This window comes from Leuresthes tenuis, unplaced genomic scaffold, assembly GCF_036924035.1.
Source record: "Leuresthes tenuis unplaced genomic scaffold, fLeuTen1.0.hap1 SCAF_18, whole genome shotgun sequence".
Taxonomy (NCBI): Eukaryota; Metazoa; Chordata; class Actinopteri; order Atheriniformes; family Atherinopsidae; genus Leuresthes; species Leuresthes tenuis.
In genome coordinates this window covers 17927623-17947438 of record NW_027325372.1, presented here as the reverse complement: position 1 = coordinate 17947438, position 19816 = coordinate 17927623, and the positions used below count along the sequence as shown (strand labels likewise).

Below are 19816 nucleotides of genomic sequence, written 5' to 3'. Positions count from 1 at the left end.
AATTATGCTGGTTTCAGGTTAGCAACAAGGGAAAGAAATGCTACAAGCTGCAAGTACAACAAAGTAAAGAAAACTGTTCAGGGGGAACCATACTAGAAAAGACGCTACAGCACAAACAGCCATCTCTACAAGCTTCTGCTGCATGGTTGGTGGATGAGGCCCGCTGTCTGCCTCTCGGAGTCCAGCTCTTTTGGAATTGGAAATCATGTCTGGACATGGGTGAGCAACGTGGCTTTAAGAGAGATGATGGGAGCGGACAGGTGGTTACAGTTAAGTGGGTTAACTTTACCTTTGTTGACTTGGACGCCCATGGTCCTGCTGACTGGCTGGCTATAATCAAACTGGGACGTGACAACAAGCATGCAACGCAAAGGCCCAGTCAGCAAACAAAGCACAAAAACAGGAAACAAAACAAACAAACGGAAAAAAAAAAGGAGAAGCATAAATCAATAAAATGTAGCAGGTAGGCAAAGAAAAGAAAGACACTGAATGTGAGGGTCAAATGAAACAAACTTAAATCACTTTTAAACACAAACTGAATGAAAGTAACACCAAAAATGCAGGAGCGGACCGAGTGGATGTCAGAACATTGTGATCATGTCACGGGTGTTAGTGGGCTTTGGGTCACTGTAGCAGGGCCTTTTTTGAGACCTCTGTATGTTTATTACATTATATCATCAAGCTAATGGCATAACTCATTAGAAAACACAAAAACAGATATTATACATGGCGTTTAGCGTCAGTTACCCGCTTAGCTGGGAAGGAATCTGTGTCACAAGTAATAAGGCCCTTCAAAGGAGCCAAATCACGGGAATGTAGGGTAAATAAATTCCATTAGTGCAACACATTGCAAACAAACGAGCAATCAGCCACACAGGCTCGCTTTGCTGCTGTCTGGGCCTGTGCAATCCAAGGCCAGAGCTCCTAAACAGAAAGCAGTTCCAGCTTGTGATTCAGACCTTTTCGCCTCCTTTTAATTGGCCCAAGGACACTAAATGAGCTAAATTAGTATTGTGCCTGTTGGTGCACGAAGCCAACGTTAGGCTTGTTCCGCCTGGACTGCACGTCCCCTCATTAGGAGCCACTGATAGAGCCAATGTGCTAAAGCTACACTCCACTGCCCCTTGGTTTTCATGGGCAATTTGTGTGGAGGGATGAAAACAGTTGATGAGTTTATACTCGGCACGGAGAAGGGGGCAAGGAAATAATTAAAAACAAGCTAATGAGAGGAATTAATTATTCAATTAATGCCTCAAACGTGCGACTGGGGGCTGAACTTAGAGGGAGAAATGGGTAAATGAGGGAGACCGCAAGACAGAAAATGTCAAGCTGTGAGGACGAATAGAGAGGAGAATGAGATATGAAGAGGTTGAAGAGGGATGGACTTGCTTTATTGCTGGTTTGTGAAATTGAAACCCCTCAGCTTAAAGCCAGCAAATTGACTATCAAGACCTACAGGCTTTGCAAGCGCAGGCAAATTGCCCCACTGAATCAACAAAAATTGGGTTTTTGTCACTTGAAATAATACATCTTCATTTTACATGAGACATCCTCAAAGCAGACATGCCTTTTCCCTGCAACAGCCTGAAAGCATAGCTGGAATATCAATACCAGCCACTAATGTTAACTGTGGATGCATAAAGACCCTCTCTCATCTCTGTTTAGTGGTGCCGGCTCACAAAGAATCCTCCCAAACTTTACCACAGTGCATTTTCATCATGTACCTTAAATACACAAGGATTCTATCGCAGACCTCACACAGGTGCCGACAACCATTTCGCCTGAATCGCTAATACATCTCTCATAACTGAAAATGTGTTCCCACTTTGATCTAGCATCAGTGAAATCAACAACAGAGTAGGCTTCTCTCCTTTGTCTTCGTTTCCTTCGCGCTGAGTTCCACACAACTCCTAACTGCCTATCCGGGGAGGGATGGGAGTCCATGTTTCATTTCATCAAGAACACGGCACAAGACAGGATGGAAATACATATTCCATTTCAGTGTTAAAAATACATCAGCCAAGCCATTATGCAGTGCAGACACTTTCCCACGGTCCCACGCCCACTCTACATCCCACACGCAGTGAGGAACAACACCAGATCATTGGGCACTGCTTGCAAATTTGTGCTTCGACCTTCTGAGCCCAGTGGAAAGGATGGAAAACAGCAGGCTGACTCTACAGCGACACAGACCAAGAAGCTGCCCTAAATCTGAACATAAGTGCCGAAGCTAATGCTTGATATGTTCTGTGTTACATACACATTGCATCAACGCTGTCTTTTGGTATCCCTGATGACTCCATTTGTCTCCTGTCTCCTCTGTGGAACACACAGTGAAAATGGACTTTATCCATCTACCAGTCATAAGGCCTCTGTCAGAGCACCCACTGTACTTACAACAGAGTGCAATTTGAATAGTTTTTTCACCATTAGCATTTATGTGAAGCCTACTTTCTATCCACTTCAACAGAGTGTTATTCAAGTGTTATACATGCAGATAGCAGTCTCAACTGGGAGCAGACAATGTTGCGTTTATGTAAAAAAGACACTTAGCAAAGCAGAAATAACAGCTAGGAAACATTAGCAACACCTGAAGCTGGTTTATTAGAATGCTAAATAGTTCCAACCTGTCCTCCTGTCTTAAACATGCATATGGATGTCCAAAAGAAGCAGGAGACATTTCTTTCACAGTTAGCCCTAGAGCTACATTCATATTTCTTTCCAGACAACAGGAACAGCTGTGCTAGCTTCAAAAGCCTGATATCGCAAGCAGACAAGGTAATCTTCAACACTGAGATTAATACACACTCCTGTGATGTACTCACTCCTACTTCTATCCACTCATGCCTTTCCCCTTCATTTCGGTCTATTAAGCACAACACTTATTTATCACATTACTACCTTGAGCAGACTGAGTGGTGAATGTGGACTTTACCACTCACCAGCTAACATCGAGTTAACAAGAACAGAAGAGAGTGGGATGGAGAAAGGAGGAAATAAAGGAGAAGCAAAGCACAAATCAAGGGGTCTGAAGTTAATGGATTCTATTTGTAATGACAAATGAAATGTTTGAGACCGCTTTAAGCCCACTGCCCTTACACAGATAATTATATAAGAGGTGAAAAAAGAGATGTTGCATGTAAATTTTCTGATATCCACTCATCTCCCCAACACAAGTAACACACAGATCCTACCTTTCCAGAGAAAATTGATTAGTTCTCTTCTGATCCAGTGTCTTTCATTAGCACCCAAATGTAGTGCAAATGTAGTTAGCATCTTTTTTGTTTGTTTGCTTTTTTGCCAATGAGGTAGTTAATAGACAGCCAATATTGCTTTATGGGGGTGATTTTAGATCAGTTTTAAAAGGTTTTTGTCTTTAAACAAATTTATAACTATTATGGTTAGTTATGGTGTTTAGACCTTAATCTTAAACTTACACATGGAAAGTGACTGTATGGTTTTCACACAAACACAGTCCCAAATAGGAGGGAGGTGGGGGGGGGACATAGAGACAAATAAAACAAACACACAAAAGAAAACAAACAGACAAGCAAACGTTTCTTATCCAGTCCTGAATCAGACCATCCAAATGTGCTGTACGATTCCTGGTGTAGTAGTAGCAGGTTGTGCGTTTCAATATGAATTTGCACATGGTCTGATAAAGGAATGGGAATTAGCATCCATTACCTGGAATGCTGAAACACCTGAGGTGCTCATTAGGATACACTGAACTGTTACACCACCACACCACTAGGGGGCCATCTAATATCAAGGCTCATCAAATACAGTCACTGAATGATGAGGCAGCACTGACAGATAGTTGTTGAGGCACTACAGGAAGTGGATTTATAGTCAGACACTGTTTGTGTTACAGTTTATGCACATAATGCTGTGTTGAAATAGGAGTCTTTTCTGTTACAGGTACACAAGTAGCTAATGTTCCAGTGAATATACCGTCTCCTTTAGTCCTTTGGTTACTGTTGCCAGGCCTGTCAAGCTTCCCGTTGACACACTGCCCAGGAACACTTTACTGTACCAATTGTGGCAGTCTTATTTATTCATAGAGACTGTATCTTGATCTCAGACTCCATCCAGCATCCTTTTTTAGCCCTTAAAGGAATTCCATAGCTAATAATCAATTCTATGAGTTAACTGGAGTCTTGGGGTGACTATTTAAATATGCTCTCAATGGGCTCTTGTATCATGCCAAAAAGAAAGATTCTCTGATTTCAGCTGTGTGGTTCTTTTAATTCAAAGTAAGGTTTAATTTATGATTGAGTTTTTTTTTCTTCTTTTTTTTTATTGTTTGGAAATGCCTTTGGAAAGAAAAAATGCTACACTTAGCATCTTACTTTTGTGACTCCACTCTAAAACCTTACATTTCAGAGCCTCTAAATGAGTTTCAGGAGGCTGCTAGTGCCAGGAGTTTTTTTTTTTTCCTTTCCAAGCAAACAACGAGGCAGAGTAAAAGCAGTCCTACCCCTCCATCCAAAGCTGTACTTCAGATGGGACACTGAATGTTGTCGGGGAGTTTTGTGATTTTGTTGCTAACTTGTTGGCAGTTGTGTTGCCATCTCCTCTGTCATACATATTACTGCATATTACCACTAGTGCTAAATGAAAATATCACATTTGGTATGTTATTCCAATATACAAGGACTGTTTTTGTTATTTGCTTAAGTAATTTATCTTACGAAACTCAGAAATTAATTATCAGCTTTCATTTGGCTTTAAGGCGGCTGACGCTCAAATAGTGCATAAATAATTAGTACATAAACGAGCTAGTTAGCTGGACAGCTTATCTCAGATAAGAAGATCCCACTTGAACCACCGCAACTGCATATTTTCATTCTCATGAGAGGTGCATGCAAAGAAAGGCGTCCACATGACACGACTGGGAGAATCTAAAGGTTGACAGGCCTAGTTACAGTAGCAAGACTATCAATAAACAAACAGTGGCAAACTATGTGATAGGTAATGTGACATCTATTCAGGCTCACTTTTTAAATTATTCTAATTTATGAGATTTATGTTGGGTTTAGAGTGTCTTACGTTGACTTTCTTTGTAAACAAGAGATGACCTGCGTGTTAGCGACGGCTCTGTGTTGTGCCTCGGTGGTGGGGGAGGGGGCACCTGTGGTGGACGAACACCAGCCGTGGTGGTTAGAAGTGTTACAGGAGGTTTAGGGTGCTGGGTAAAATATTATTTCGGCACTTTTAAGGAAATAAAGACCTGCAAAAGTCAAAGGGTTACTGGGTTTTTGATGGATAGCTTCACTTACAGTGGATGGCTTTTCATTTGTCTGGCTTTCCAGCCCAGACAAATTTATCATTTAAAACATAGGATGATCAGCAGTGCCTGTCCTTAAGTAACAAAGTCAATTAGCCATAGGAAGTTAAGAGTGAGTTTTAACTCCCGCTGTACTTTGGGCATTGATCCATGCGAAGATATCCCAAAGAAATGCAGTTACGCTTGCTATTAAATCATTCATGTAATATACGAGAATATCACTAACACTGTCTGTCATACAGCATAAACAGAACGTTATGAAAGTTATTATGAGATGTTTTTATCATTATTAATGGTATAATTGCCTCCTGCAAACACAGGCGCTGCAACACAACAATCTTAAACATGAAACAAGCGCAAACAAGAAAAAGAACAAGTGGACACACACTTATATCCCCAACCACACACAGAGGCATGCAGACACACACGCAGGCACTCTAATATGTGAGCGTATGAACTTACACACACACACACACCCCTCTCATCTCCATAATTACTGTATAGTCAGCATGTCCATGTCTGGGGGTGACTCTCAAAGTGAGATGTTGACAACAGTGGAGCTGAACTCAAGCTGGGACCCGTCAAAGGCCTGACACTGATAGCATTATCCCAGTAATTATTCACACTTAAGTGAACTGCCTACTTACTTTTAACATAATGGATTTGGATGAGTAAGCCAGATCCGTGCTGCCCTTTCGTTTCACATCTTCAGACCTACTGACGTCAACGACCAAAAAGGAAAAACGTGCTCCGTTTTGTACTAATTAGTTGAAATGCAACCCATCAGTTATTTGTGACTGGTCTTTCATTTCTTTTGCATTTGGCCGCAATCTCAAAGCACGCCTATGTTCCTTCTGAAGCGCATTACGACGCTGCAGCCAACTGTTAAGAACCACTGACTTCTAATAAATGGCCCAAGCAGCCTGTCGCTTTCCCTCACTTCCATAAAATATTTGCTTGGCATGAATCAACGGTGAGTCGGCCAGCGCTTCTGAAAACCGCGCTCAAGACATTGAGCAAATGAGGAGTGAAGGCTGGCGGTCAGACATTGGGAAGTGGAAGCATATTTGTATGTGCGTGTGTACAGAGTGTGTGTAGCTACTGTCGTGGGGAATATGAGAGATGTCAGACTAGCCTCTGCACTTCAACTGGTATTGTAAATTAGATGTGAAGCAGCATGCCGCCGATGGCAGGGGAAAGTACACCTATCAAGGCCGGCGAACTCATCACGGCTCCACGCACCGAAGCTAAGGCAGATGAGTGTGAGCGTGTGTTTAAAACTAAATGAAAGAGGCCCTCCGAAGGTCGGCACCGAGAAAGCAGGGGCTGTTTAGTCTGCTGCTAATGGTGTATTAATGATTCAAGTACGCCTCTGTGTCTCATGTGCAGGTGCCCACCAAAGCACCCCATGAACCTGCACACCCCACTAACCACTCACAGAGACACACACACGCACGCATACGTGAAAGAACAGTCAGATACAGAACATTCAAACAAAGATGCAAACACAGAGAGCAGTTTGACACAGGGACAGACAAAGCATTTGTGTGTACAGGAAGGTGTGTTGTTGTTTACGGTTGTCTTTTTTTGCAGTTCATCACCGTGAGGCGGTTCGGTGAGAGTGACAAATAGTTTCACGGGTCTTGAATTGCCAAATTTGGATTTCATTAACCAGTTTTGATTGATTATCCCTCCCCTAGCAGCTCATGTGATCAACATTTTTGATAGGTATTTAATAAAGCAACAACTGCAGGCATAAATGAATTAAGTTCAGGTCAATTACATCAGGTATAAAATTAATAAACGGTATGAAAGAGGGAACAGAATGCGCCTGCAAAGAAATATTTATGAGGTAGTTATTGTTCGATTCTTCACGCTTGTGATAATAAGAACAAGAGTGAATTAATCAAATGGCAATGAAAATGTATGCAGTGTTCAGATTACATTCAAATTCCCTTGTTAGAGCAGACAATGTTTTCACATTTCAAAGGCAGCAATTTGTGTGGAAATAAAAAAACAAAAACGAATAATAATAAAACGCCGTAATGAATACAACTGCTTTCAAAAATACTCTCGTGTTTGTAAATGACTGAGAGCTTTGCTCAGAATATTTATGGCTATAATTGTTTAAAAGCTACATTTACAAGGAAACACAATGTCACCATAGAGCTGCTAATATTTAGTTAGAGATGAATGCTCTTCGTTAAGCCTATTAGGGCAATTTTGGATCATTATTTGCTTTCAAGTATCAGTTTTGCAGTGCTGCAGAGGGAGTGGGGGTGCGCGAGAACTGAGGGACCCCATCCCCCTTCTGGGCGATGGTCTTACCTTGAATGTGGACATGGCCGGGTCCCTGTTATACCTGTCTATGGTGTGGAACTTGGACGAGTGGTTGAGCTCATGGTACAGCTCAGAATGTCTTTTGCGAGTGTGCATCACTTTCTGGAAGGGAAGAAAGGAAGGGACAGCAAAAATGAAGCAAATAGAAACAAAATTAAAAGAAAAAAGAACTCAAAGGTATGGAGGGGAGTATGGTGGGGGGTTAATGCAGGGGCAGACACGGGGAATGAGTGAAAGGCTGAGGGACTGCAGAGATCCCAGAAATGAAAAGGAGGTTAGAGGGGGGCGCCGACAGATGAATCGATTGCTGAGTCATGCTTATCCATCATCCACTTCCTAAGTCTTTTAGAATTTGGCAACTCAGAGTGCTGCAGAAAAATCCTTTAAATTAAAATTAGCTTACAATGCCTGACAAAAATGCCATTGTTACAGGCTGGTGCCTGCTAAATGGGGGCCCGGTTAACTCTGGAATTTGCAAAACCTGTTGAAAATCTATCTAATGGGCATAAAATTTAGCTAAAAACATCCAATTTGATTCCTTTGCGAATACAGTAGGTCTCATTTGAGGGCAGATAAACCTCGATCTGTTATTCTGTCAGCAAACCGCACTGGTTTGTTTGTGCTAATGACAGTGCAGGAGCTATGAGGTGGTGGCAAATCGTCAAAGCAGCTTGTGAATTTGAAAGTGATTTGAGGGCAAGATGCCAGCACACACACACAGTCGCACTCATTGGCCAGAACTAGTGCTCAACACCGCCTCTGGTAATTTCAAAGAGGACACTCATCTCTGCTCGGTGGAGAAGGTGCCATTACTGTACCTCCTGGCTGTGTTCGTTTGTTGTTTAAGGTTTTCAAGAATAATAAATATAAAATACACCATAAGGCTCCAGTATAAGAACTATCAATAAGTGTGCTAAGGAAACCCAGTCTCATGGCAAAACATGAAATAGTCATGTAAATATGTTTGGATTATGGTCTGCAGACACAGTTTATGCTTCTTTTCTGGTGCTTTGGGCATGAAAATAACTCCACAGAGAAAAGCAGTCGTGCTCTCTTTCATAAAAAAATCAGACTGATAACAAAATCAATCTTGCATCGCACTTAAAAGGCCACAAAGCCCACTGTTGGAGTTGACAGCTGAGAGATAAAGGAAAACAAGGGCTGATGAGTTTTAGTGACTTTACACTGAACTGTCCCTTTTAAGATTTTTTTTTTTTCCTTTGTGCTTTCAGGTCACTGAAGCCGGGCATTAACAGCTAAATGGTTAATGTTAGGTAAGTGGCTTTAATCCCATCAAAATGTTCTTTTCCTCTATTACTGGAGTCCTGACCTCTAAGACGAATACGCTACTCTGAAAGTCATGTTGGGTGGCCAAAAATAAGTTCTCTGCAGAGTGACGTGTTCAAGTTTTTTTCTTGAGACCAGCCTGGCAAACATCCTTGACTTGAGAAAATGTTCAAAAGGATCCAGAATTAAAAAAAAAAGACTGGACATCTCCCTCCACAACATTCATTTTCTTTATCCAAAGTGTTCACTGCATGTACTCAGGATTAAGCAGAACACCAAATGCCTAGGTTGTTCCTTTATACTTTTTGAAAGGTATTTTTTCCCCAAAAGCGTGGCTTTATCGTGTTTTAGGTTCATTGCTGTTTACATATAAAGTGTTTGAATAGTTTAAAGAGATGAAAGGTGGAAGAAAAAACATGGTTATGTATTCATTTAGCTTCCACAAACCTGCTTTGGCGGTTCTTCTACACTAGTCTCTTTCTCAAAGGTCAATTGATGATCTGACAGCCGATATTGCTGTTCATGCAGACCTGGGAAAATCAGCCATAATTACAGCTAAGGGCTCGTCCTCACTCACACCCTCCGTATGGATGTCTCTATGGTGGGAGGTGAATGTCCAGTCTTTCAGTCAGTAAAAATGAGATGGAAAAAAATAAGCAGCAACATAAAGGGACGAGTTGTATTACTGTCCATGTGGTATTTGCTATAGACTGGAGATTCACAGAACACCCAAACAAACACACGCACACTGTCAAACCATCTTTTTCCCACAGATAGAATCAGCAAATAAACCTCCCAGAACTCAGTGGTCGCTGATATTCATCCAGACTCATGAAGCACCCTACTTTGCTGTTTCTTCAACCAGGACCCCACAAAGACATGACAGACTCTACGGACTGGATTGCACAAATGTCACTGGGATGATTTTGTTTTTGACACATATTTTTTCTCATGACAGACAGTTGTTAGGGGGGGAGCTCTGAGGCCATAGCTGGAGAAACAGCATGCTGTGTAAGATAGCTCTGCAACAGTTCATCGCAGGGAGACAGGTGCAGAGGGAGGGGTTTAGCAATGCGTTTGGCTCCTCTATATGTTACTCATGTCCTGGCAGAAGCACAAGAAAGCAGAGACAGGCTGATGATGGGAGAGAGTGAGGTCCGATATCTTACCTCGAAGTCCAGCTCAGAGTACCGTACTCTTTTCCTCTGGAAGAGGAGGGGGCAGGGGGAGAGAAGACAGCATCAATGACTACCCCTCGACCACTTTTGAACTTTTGGCAACCTTTGTGGACCTCTCAGTGCCATCGCTCAGTAAAAAGAGCAGGACTAAAATGCACTGGCAGCCCGACATTACATAGATATTAGGAATGCCAAGGCAAGAAGCTAATTATTCACTCTAGTTCGACGCAATGAGATTAACACAGTGGAATAACCCAGAATAACAATGAAATAATAATAATTCCTCGGCTCACATGCTCTCAAACATAATTTTTTAAGAGTTTGTTGGAGACTTTGTGCTTAAAAAAAGCAGCAAAAAAGAATATGAGAAATGGTTTTTATACCCAAATCTCATTTGGACTCGACTGCTCTCATCCCTAGTGTCTCTGCAGCTACAGCAAGTGGCACACAAACCGCCAATTTGACAGCTGCAGACATTTCCAACTCATCTGGCCCTGACATTGCACTGAATTGCATTCCATCTCTGACTTCCTATCTGGCTCTCGCTGTGTGCCAGATTTGCATTTGGCAGGGAGGGAAACTGCGCTCCACAGTCAGTTAAAAGCTGTATTCACTCCCTCACAAAGGGCAGAGACGCTGATCTAACACTTTAGCAGCCAAGATTTTGAGAACGTAAAGACATCCAAGGAGATAGAGAGGCAGGTTTCTGAGGTGTCCGGTTCACTTTGTGAGTTTGGCCACTGCAGCTATAAAAAACACCCAAAAGCATTTACTACCCTCCTGTCGTGAAATCCTTACCTTAAACAGAGAAATTCCACAACTGAGTCAGATTTGTGACATGGTACACATGCAACATGCATATGCATGAGCTGTATATTGCATGTTTAGGTGGGGACGCACATAAAGCAATCATTACAAAAAAAAAAAAGATATTGGATGGGATCCTTTTCTTTAGTGATTGACCACCATCCGTAGGCGTACGTACATGTACCGTTTCTTCTTCGGAGGTTACTTTTTCCATATCAAAATCTCTACCTTCCTCGATCTTTTGATTGGACCATTTGGAATTCGCATTTGAAATCAACATAGGCAATTGAAGCCTAAAAGTACATTCGTGTGATTCCTCCATTACAGCCAACACGTTTCAACTGGAGAGCAAAACATTGCGGTGATTTAATCTTGAGAGGCACACACTCTCGATATCCATCTTCAAGTCAAGCACATTTAAACAGGTGGAAATTACAGCAGTAAATTACAGCCAGCAGGCGTCTCTGTAGATTCTTCTTCTTCTTTTTTTTTCCTTTGGTATTCATGAGTGCTCCTGACAGTGATCCTTTATGAGTTTTAATGACTCGTCCTCAGCTCTAAATGAGGCATCTGCACTTTTCAGTGAAAGTGACATTTCCATCTCTTCAATCAACCTTGTGAGTAAGCAAAATACCGCTGGGGGGGTGATATCCAAAGTCTGTGTGTCAATGTTACTGTGTGCATTTATTTATGGATGCCAGTATATGTGTGTGTGCATGTAGAATTACAGTGAAAGACATTCACCAGGGGTATTTCCTCTGATCCTGTCTCTCTCAGTCCATCTGCTGTGCCACCTTGTACGGTTAGGAGGGGGTACTGCACATAGACAGCATCACACTTGCTCACACAGAGATGCTAAACTAATAAGAAGCCGCCTGTCATTAGGAGAATGAGTCATTTCAGCGCTCATTGTCTCAGTCAGCCGCAATAAATACTACTCAGCCGAAAATAATAGCAGCTGTTATATGAGACGTGTTTTTAGGCACACAGTCGTGCAGTTATCACAACACTGGGTGCACTGTTTCTGTATGATAGACAACATGACTTGGGAACTGTCGAGTTTGAGGTTTGAGCTGACTTGTTTGACAACAAGACTCGTGGAAAAGTCCGTATAAGCCACACAAAGCGCTTTCGCTCTTCTTCCCATGTATCTTTGTGGTGATGTGTAACCCAACAGTATTAAGTGGAGAGTGGAAAATGACATCCTAGTTATCCCCTGGTATATATACATATTATATAAATAAAATGTTCCTTTTCCCCCAATTGAAATCAGTTTGCTGTAATAGTTTTCTTTAAGCGATGGATATTTTATGCACATGGAGCTGTTTGCAATTTCCTGTTTAAAACACTTGCAGAGAGAGAAAATGACATCAAATAATTGGCCCTCGTTTGCAGAGTGCTTCCTCCCACTGAAATCCATCTCTGTACCATCTCTTATGTAAGCTCACCAACACTTCTCTAATTGTAAAACATGAGCTCCGGTCAAAGGTGTGAACAAGCTTAGGCGCCATTTGGAACCCTTCTGCATTACACAACCTCTTACCCACCTCCAGAGATCCCGCTGAGACGCCGGTGTTGGCATTGGTACTGCCCAGATTGCGCGGCAGGGTCCTGGTTCTCTCCACTGTAGTTCCCCCTGTGAGAATCTGTCTGACTGACGGCCTCTGTCCCTGCTTCAGATGAAGAGAATGCCCGTGGGAATGCATATGTCCTCCGTGGGAGTGCACAAGCCCACCCTGAGCCATCAAGTGGCCATGCCCATGGGGCATGGTTTTGATCGTCCCGTAGGAGCGGTTGAGGTTCATGGTGATGTTCATGTCGCCCACGCTCGACGGCACAAAATCCACTGGGTAAGCCTCGCTCTCAGCAGGGTGGAGGGTCAGGGGAGAGGGAGGCGGAGGGAAAGGAGGATCCTCCACTGCGATGTTGAGCGGCTTGTCCTCTCCCCCAAGTCCCAGGCCTCCTCCCTGCGAGGAGGACCCTGGAGGTTTGAGACTAACCGTCCTGCGAGGTAAGACCATGTAGTCTCCCTCTCCTCCTCCGCTACTTCCTCCTCCACCGCCTCCCCCACTGCCTCCGCTTCCTGCACTTCCATCCTGGGAGTTGTTGGAGGAGGCAGGTGGGCGAGCCCAGCCCAGGCCACTCTCGGTGCACAGGTAGATTGGAGCAGTGCTGCGTTGTTGCCCCTGCTGTCTCTGTTGTTCCATGTTCACCTCCTTCTTTACTGGTGTCTCACTGAGCTCATTGAGGCCACCTAAGTTTGGAACCTTGTGGACAAAAAGGGAAGGTTTAATGTACGCACAAATTTCCTAGATACTTCTGAGCTACGACTACTTAAATTGAGATATTCACCCTTAGTATAATCTAATTTGTCAAGAAACATAACCTTTAAACCTGTACCTGTACAATGAGGTTTGGAGGTGGGATGTTTCCAGGGAGGGAGCTAAAGTTTATCCCAACTCCCCCTTCCTGATGGGCTGCAAGTTTAGGATCGTCCTCGTCATCCAGTGATATTCGAGACAGCGTTCCAGTGATGGTGGCTGGGTTACAGGTGTTGACCTCTTTGAAAATGACTGAAGGGAGACGGAGGGGGAGGCACAAGAAGTTGGAGAGACAGGGTGAGAATTGGAGAGTGGCAAGGGACGGGGGGGAGGGGTTTTTTCAAAGGGGGATGTATGAGAGGGAAGAGAATATTTTGAGACAGAAAGAGGAATGGATTTTGAATGAAAAGAAATTCATACATCATATAGCAAAGGATCGATGACAAAACAGGCCAGCAAAACAGAGACAGGTGGCATAAATCAGTTACTGACACTGAAATTTGTTTGCTGCAGTGTTGTAGCCTGGAGACAGATAGCATCTCTAAAGAAAAGTTTCACTTATCACTTTTTCTTTTTCATGGCTTACAGTACCAGAGCTGAGTTTCGTCCACGGCACTGCGACCTTAAGTCTCACTCAATCTCAAGATTTGTCAGTGAGCGAGAATTTTATTATCTTTGGTGCAAAATGCTGTATGCTTCAAATGAAATGGAAGCTCATTCCCATGCGACTCCTTTCCAATATCTTGCACAGTAGCTTGTTTTTCTCTGCCCCGCTGTCGCACAACAGTGTGAATCTCTGTGTTTCAGTCTCAATACAGTACTTAGGTTATATGTATGTATGTGTAAATTTTACAATAATGTCACAATGTCGCTGACACAACACAAAATTATTCAGCGGTTTCGGGTTAGTTTCCATGCATACTGTTCAGTAAGCTGTGCATTTCCAGAGCAGCTGCAATAAAATTAACTGAAGCCGACTTTCCACTGTAGGAACTGTGTGCAGGCGGTACAAACAATTACAGGAAGAGCACGCAATTCAACCTCCTGAATTGCGTTTTAGAATCCAACTGACTCACGAGGTGGCGTGACGACATTACAAAAACTAACTGTGACATCCCATCAGAGCATGTCAAATAAATGGAAGTTAAGAACGTAACCACAGATGTGTGAGACCAGCCCCCATCAGAAGGAAACTCGGTCAGAACACGCACAGAGGCGGGGGCCACTGTTAAAACTGCCTGCTTGTTCCAGCTGTGGAAAACGGCCTCATGACATGCTTATAAGAGACTATGTTTTCTCACAAGTAGCATTAGTCTAGCAGCACAATTAAACCAAAGCATCAAAGCAAACTATCTACATTCATGCTTGTTATCAAGCTCATTCTGATATATATTGCATAAAAATAGATATACATAATGGATAAAGATCATATAAATATTTACTCTGCGGTCCCAAAATTCAATTCAAGACCAAAGCCCGAGCCACAGAGCAGTTTTGTTCTAACTGCATTGATGAAACTGAATGTCAGGCAGTATGTTTGATCAAAAATTGAAGCTTAATCCTGCTGTGAGTCAGCACAGCTGCAAGCACACTGGCTGAGTACAGACCCTACTTTAACATTTTCTTTGTTTCACCATCCTTTTGGTGCAAATGGATCAGACAGGTTGGGACGGGCTTCGGGATATCCGACCAATCTGAGTTCTGCATCAAAGATCTGCATCAAACAGTGGAGTCTCAGAGATGGACCTATAGACGAATCCGACACTTGTTTTGTTTCTTGTTCTGAAATGTCACCGCCAGTTTTAATTTTAGTCAGCAGAAGTCCCTTCAAAAACTGAAAGTACTGTTCCTTTCTGTCCTTTACAATTTTTTTTTTTTTGTTTTGCCAAATCAGTGTGCGGAATAACACCAACCAGAAATACTTGCTGACACATGGATCTGTATGATGTAAACTCAAAAAGCTTACTCTCACAGCCGCAGACATTTTTAGATTACAGCCAGATTAATGCCATTAATGACTTGTTGGCAAAACAGCTTAGACGACAGTGGTGACATTTTTACTTCAGCCCACAACCCCGGATTCGTCTACAGGAATTAAGGAAGTCTAAGACGGATCAGGCAGTGTTAAGTAGGTCAGTTGGGTGCGAAACTTACATGGGTGTCCTCTCTCTGCAGGGGTGGAAGGGGAAAGTGAATGTGTTAATAGATCAAAGCGCAACACGCAGTTGACTGCGGTACATTCGTAACACAGCCAAACGCCATTGTCGACTAACCAGTGAAGCAGATCTGAACACACTGAGGAGTGTTATTATCATGCACAATTAAACACAAACTCATCCGCACATATGCTTGCTGAACACGTATTGGGCAGAATCAGTGTGATTGATAAGGCATTGTCATTTCAACATAACCAAGATGGAGAAGCTGTAGCACATCAACGTCTGTCATTTCATCAGCAAGCTAGGGATGTAACAGCTTGCTATGCTAAACGTGTGCTAGGTGAAAAGGGAGATAAAAGAAAGGAGACAAAGGGACAGAAGGACTGAGATGTCAGGTTGATGGAAGGAGGGCTCACCTGTTTGACAAGCCAAGTCCACATCCTTCTCAAAATCCGTCTGAAGAAGAGAGGCAGGGCAGGGAGAGAGGAAATATGTGAGTGTGTGCAAGTACATTTACTACATTAGCAGCAGCAGTGGTCCAATGAGTGATTGGATCTCAAATGGTTATGATGTATCCAATGATTCTGATTCTACTTCAGAAAAAGATAGGATCAGTTGCCATGGTGACAACTCAGAAAAATTGTAAGGACCATATGAACAAGAACAAAAAGAGGTTGCCTTAAGTCATTCTAGAAATCCTCAGCTCTCATTTCTTCATAATGAATTTGCCGAGAGCCTTTTAAAGCCAAAGAGAACAGAGAAACAGGCAAAATGTCCTGTTAGTGCAAATGCAGTACTGCTATGTTCCGTGTTTGTATCACAGCCGAGGATCCAAATACAGACTACAGAGAGAGTAGCAGGAAGCTTTGGAGCTTTTGCGAGCTAATGTTACTGTATGGCTCATCAGTCTCCTCGCTGTCGTCTGAATGGAAACACGGAGAGAAATTTACACAAAAGCAAAACTATCATCTGCTGTGCCAGTTGAAGCAAAACTTTGCTGTGTACCGGCTGGACTGGGAAAAATACACTATGTAAAAATACAAATGTTTTCTGCGTTTCACACACACTGGCAACCTAAACAAAAACATTCACACAACACTGAGTTTAACCCGTACTCGGTATTCAGAATTTATGTAAATTAGGTATTTTGGGCACACCTAGAAATTATGTCTATTCAGAGTGGAATGCAGAGTGGCACTGCTCCTAGGGGTAAAGAAACACTCTTCGACCCGATGGAAACTGAGCTGAATGACGAACTGCCACCTCAAAAGCGGGCACCGCTCACATTTTTGTAAACTTTAGCGAAAACGAAGCTCATTGTTATGCAGTTGTTATCGTCCCTACTCTCACCACAGAGCCTCCCTCCTGTCCTGTGGGATTCACTTACAAAAGCTTTTGTTTAGATAATAAACTACAGATTTTAGAGAGTTTGAGCATGCCACAGAGACCAACAGAAGAGGAAAGGGGGAGATGAAAAATTGAAAAATAGAAGGAGAGAATGTGTGGTGCAAGAATGGTCTCACAGGAGCGGAAAAGCTCTTAGAGCGCTAATCACCGGCAGCACCATAAATGGGTCTTTACTAAATGGGCGGAGGAGAATTTTGAATAATCTTTTTCTCTTTTAACCAAATGACAAATAATTAAAAAAAAACATTTGAACTATTATTCCCTGACTACCCAGTAGCTCCACAGGTTAGGTAGAAAGTCATAAACATCAACTATCGTTTATCAAAACATAATTTGGAAACACTTCAGCAACAGACAGTAGACAAATTGTAATGCGCAACATCTCAGATTGACAGAAAACTTCATACATTTGCATTTACTTCATTATAAAGCACATACCAGTTACTTGTAAGCTACATCACAGCTATTCCTACTGACAATTCAAAGGTGCAATATGTATAATGAAAAGAAAAATGAAGTTGAAGGAAGTTTCGTTCTTTGTTAGCTGTCTTGTTGTCAGTCAATTTAACGGATTAAACACTGAACACACTCCCATGCTGGTACACTAAGCTAATTAACAGAAGCTGATTAGCTTAACTTAGTGCAAATACTTAAAAGTGGCAAAATAGCTTGCTTGATGAGGTAACCGGTTTGTTAATGTATAACAAACATAAACAACTTTTTCCCTGCTGGGTGCCTGGCCACCTGCTAGAGAACGCGAGATAACAGAAAATTCCGGTCTTTGCTTATTTTGTTAGTTTCAGACAGACCCTAGCAAATTGTTTCTATATTTTCCAGATTTGCGCTAAGCTAAACTAAGCTAAACTAAGCTAAGACAATGACTTCTTATTTGAACCTATGATTGGTGTAAATAAGTTTTACAAAACATTTCCACATTTGTCTGAATTCAAGAAAATTGCTCAGTACTAATTTAATAAATTTAATTTTGCTTACTTGTCACTGATGTCATATCCTGATTAACTTTCTCTAGTGTAGCATATTTTTCTTGTTTTGAAATTCTATTTAAATACAGCTGCAGCTAACTATTATGTGACCCATGTTGCTCGTGCAAGCCACCAAGTTAATGTTTACAATAATGCTACGAGGTTCAATCCACTGAGACAGTTAGTGTTTAGATTGTTGTTTATAAAAAGCAGCATGGACTTGCGCTACAGCTAAATTAATTAAATAAAGCGAGCTACCACAGTTATGTTAGCTAGTTCATAAAAAAAATAAGAAAAACACTACTTTAACTGACATTACTTCTTGTTTTCTACAATGAAATTACAGAGCTTGTAGCAAACATGACTAAACATTAAGTAAAGCATTCAACAGCTCATATACCTTTCAGTAGAAAAATGGAAAATGCCTATTAATTGTCACAAACGGTTCAAATATTCCTTTGATATTCGAAATACTACTTTACATATTGCACCTTTTCTTCTTTCTACTCATGACTTTTCTACAGGTGACATACTGGCCAGTTGCTGATGTGATTATGGGCGTGGTTCTGAGTATTGTTGAGTATGGGATTATGCTCATATGTGAGGCTGTGGTTTAGCCCGTAGTTGCGGTCGGTGCGGGTCAGACTGTGGTAACAGGCTTGCTGGTATGTCTGGTGGCACATTGGTGGGAGCGGCTGCGGGGGACAGTCCGACAGGCACGTGGGTATGTTGTGACGTGAGCCGTGCTGCTGCCCACAGACGCCCATACTTGCACACTTCTGATGATGTAAAAGAAAATCATTTTCAAAAAAAGATGAAAAACATTCAGTGGAAATGTTCCAGGGTCTAACCTGTTTCGTAGAGTGTTAATGAGAGTTCAGCCAATCAAGTGATATTTTAAAGATGTCTGTCACTGACTCATTTTAATGCTTAGCAAAAGTTTTCAACCTTTATGACGTCTCCAAATGTCAAGAGTTCACCGTGCTAATGAGATTTTCTCTGAATATGGGTAGGGCACCTGAGAGAACATTGTTCACTGTAATTATGACGCTGATATAACTGGTGGTGGTCTCAATCTGAAAAGGCACCTTTAAATCACAACCACACATTTAAACAAAAAAAAAACTAAACAAGTGGATTATCATCGGTCCTCAAACGGTGCATTAGTGTAAGCTGTGTGAATGATGTTAATTCACCAAAAATTAAATAAGCGCAATTAGACTTGTAATGAAAACAAAGAATGTGTCATCATGGCTTCACTGAGCAGAATGATGGCTCCAAAAGTTTAATCTTGATAACCTCGGAGGAGCATTCACAAACCCATAAATATTACCGCAAACAGCTCTGAGGGACAAATAAAGGGAAAACGGATAAGACACTTGTGTTGTGACCGCACTGACATTGGTGAGGCATTCAAGTCATCGGTGATTTATCACATTATTAACCGCATTTGGAAGGCACAAAATAACCTTACGGGAGCTTTGTGTTTGCTCTTTAAATAAATATGAAGCAGTTTAGGGAGGAAGCTAAAAACAAACAAAACACAAAAATAACAGCGCTGATGTATCTGCTGTGAGATCACAAAGCGCAGTTTGTGCAGTTATGGCTTTACAGGGAGTTAGTTTCAGGCTGGAATCTGGAAAAATATTGAGCGCATTCTTTATGGAGATAATGACAATGCATTAACATTAATGAATTCCTGTCAAGGTAAACAAGGTTGAAGGGGTGATTTAAAAAAAAAAAAAAGATAGAAAGCCAGGCATGAATTTTCTTAACTTCCGTAAGGGCAGTTATGCTTCATTCTATTTGGGTAGATAGCAGGAAAACTCCAGCCCGTTAGTGTGAGGCAGGTGAACGGTAATGTGGGATGAAATGGAATGCTATTCACCATGATCTGCACCTGTCCATTCTTGCAGGAGTCTGGGGAGTTTTCGCTGTCATCTTTACATCCCCCCATTCGACAACGCACCGCGTCTTGCACCTGGGGGAGGGGGTAAGAGATGCCGGAGAGGGAGGGTGAAAACAGAGAGGAAAAGAGGGAGGG

The 19816-nt window shown here is 42.1% G+C and overlaps 1 protein-coding gene across 4 annotated transcripts in view; it reads right to left on the bottom strand.

Moving 5' to 3' along the window:
* The window catches only part of adgrb2 (adhesion G protein-coupled receptor B2), a 222759-nt gene that overhangs the window by 10052 nt on the left and 192891 nt on the right, over window positions 1-19816 (bottom strand). For 2 of the 4 annotated variants that reach the window (XM_072370498.1, XM_072370500.1), the window contains exons 25-31: window positions 19661-19753; window positions 15799-15838; window positions 15378-15392; window positions 13303-13475; window positions 12450-13169; window positions 10087-10122; window positions 7619-7732 (exon numbers count right to left, since the gene is read on the bottom strand). In XM_072370498.1, the coding sequence (XP_072226599.1) occupies window positions 7619-7732; window positions 10087-10122; window positions 12450-13169; window positions 13303-13475; window positions 15378-15392; window positions 15799-15838; window positions 19661-19753 (1191 nt within the window). The remainder of the gene's footprint in view (window positions 1-7618; window positions 7733-10086; window positions 10123-12449; window positions 13170-13302; window positions 13476-15377; window positions 15393-15798; window positions 15839-19660; window positions 19754-19816) is intronic. The other 2 variants (XM_072370499.1, XM_072370501.1) reach the window with 2 other exon arrangements.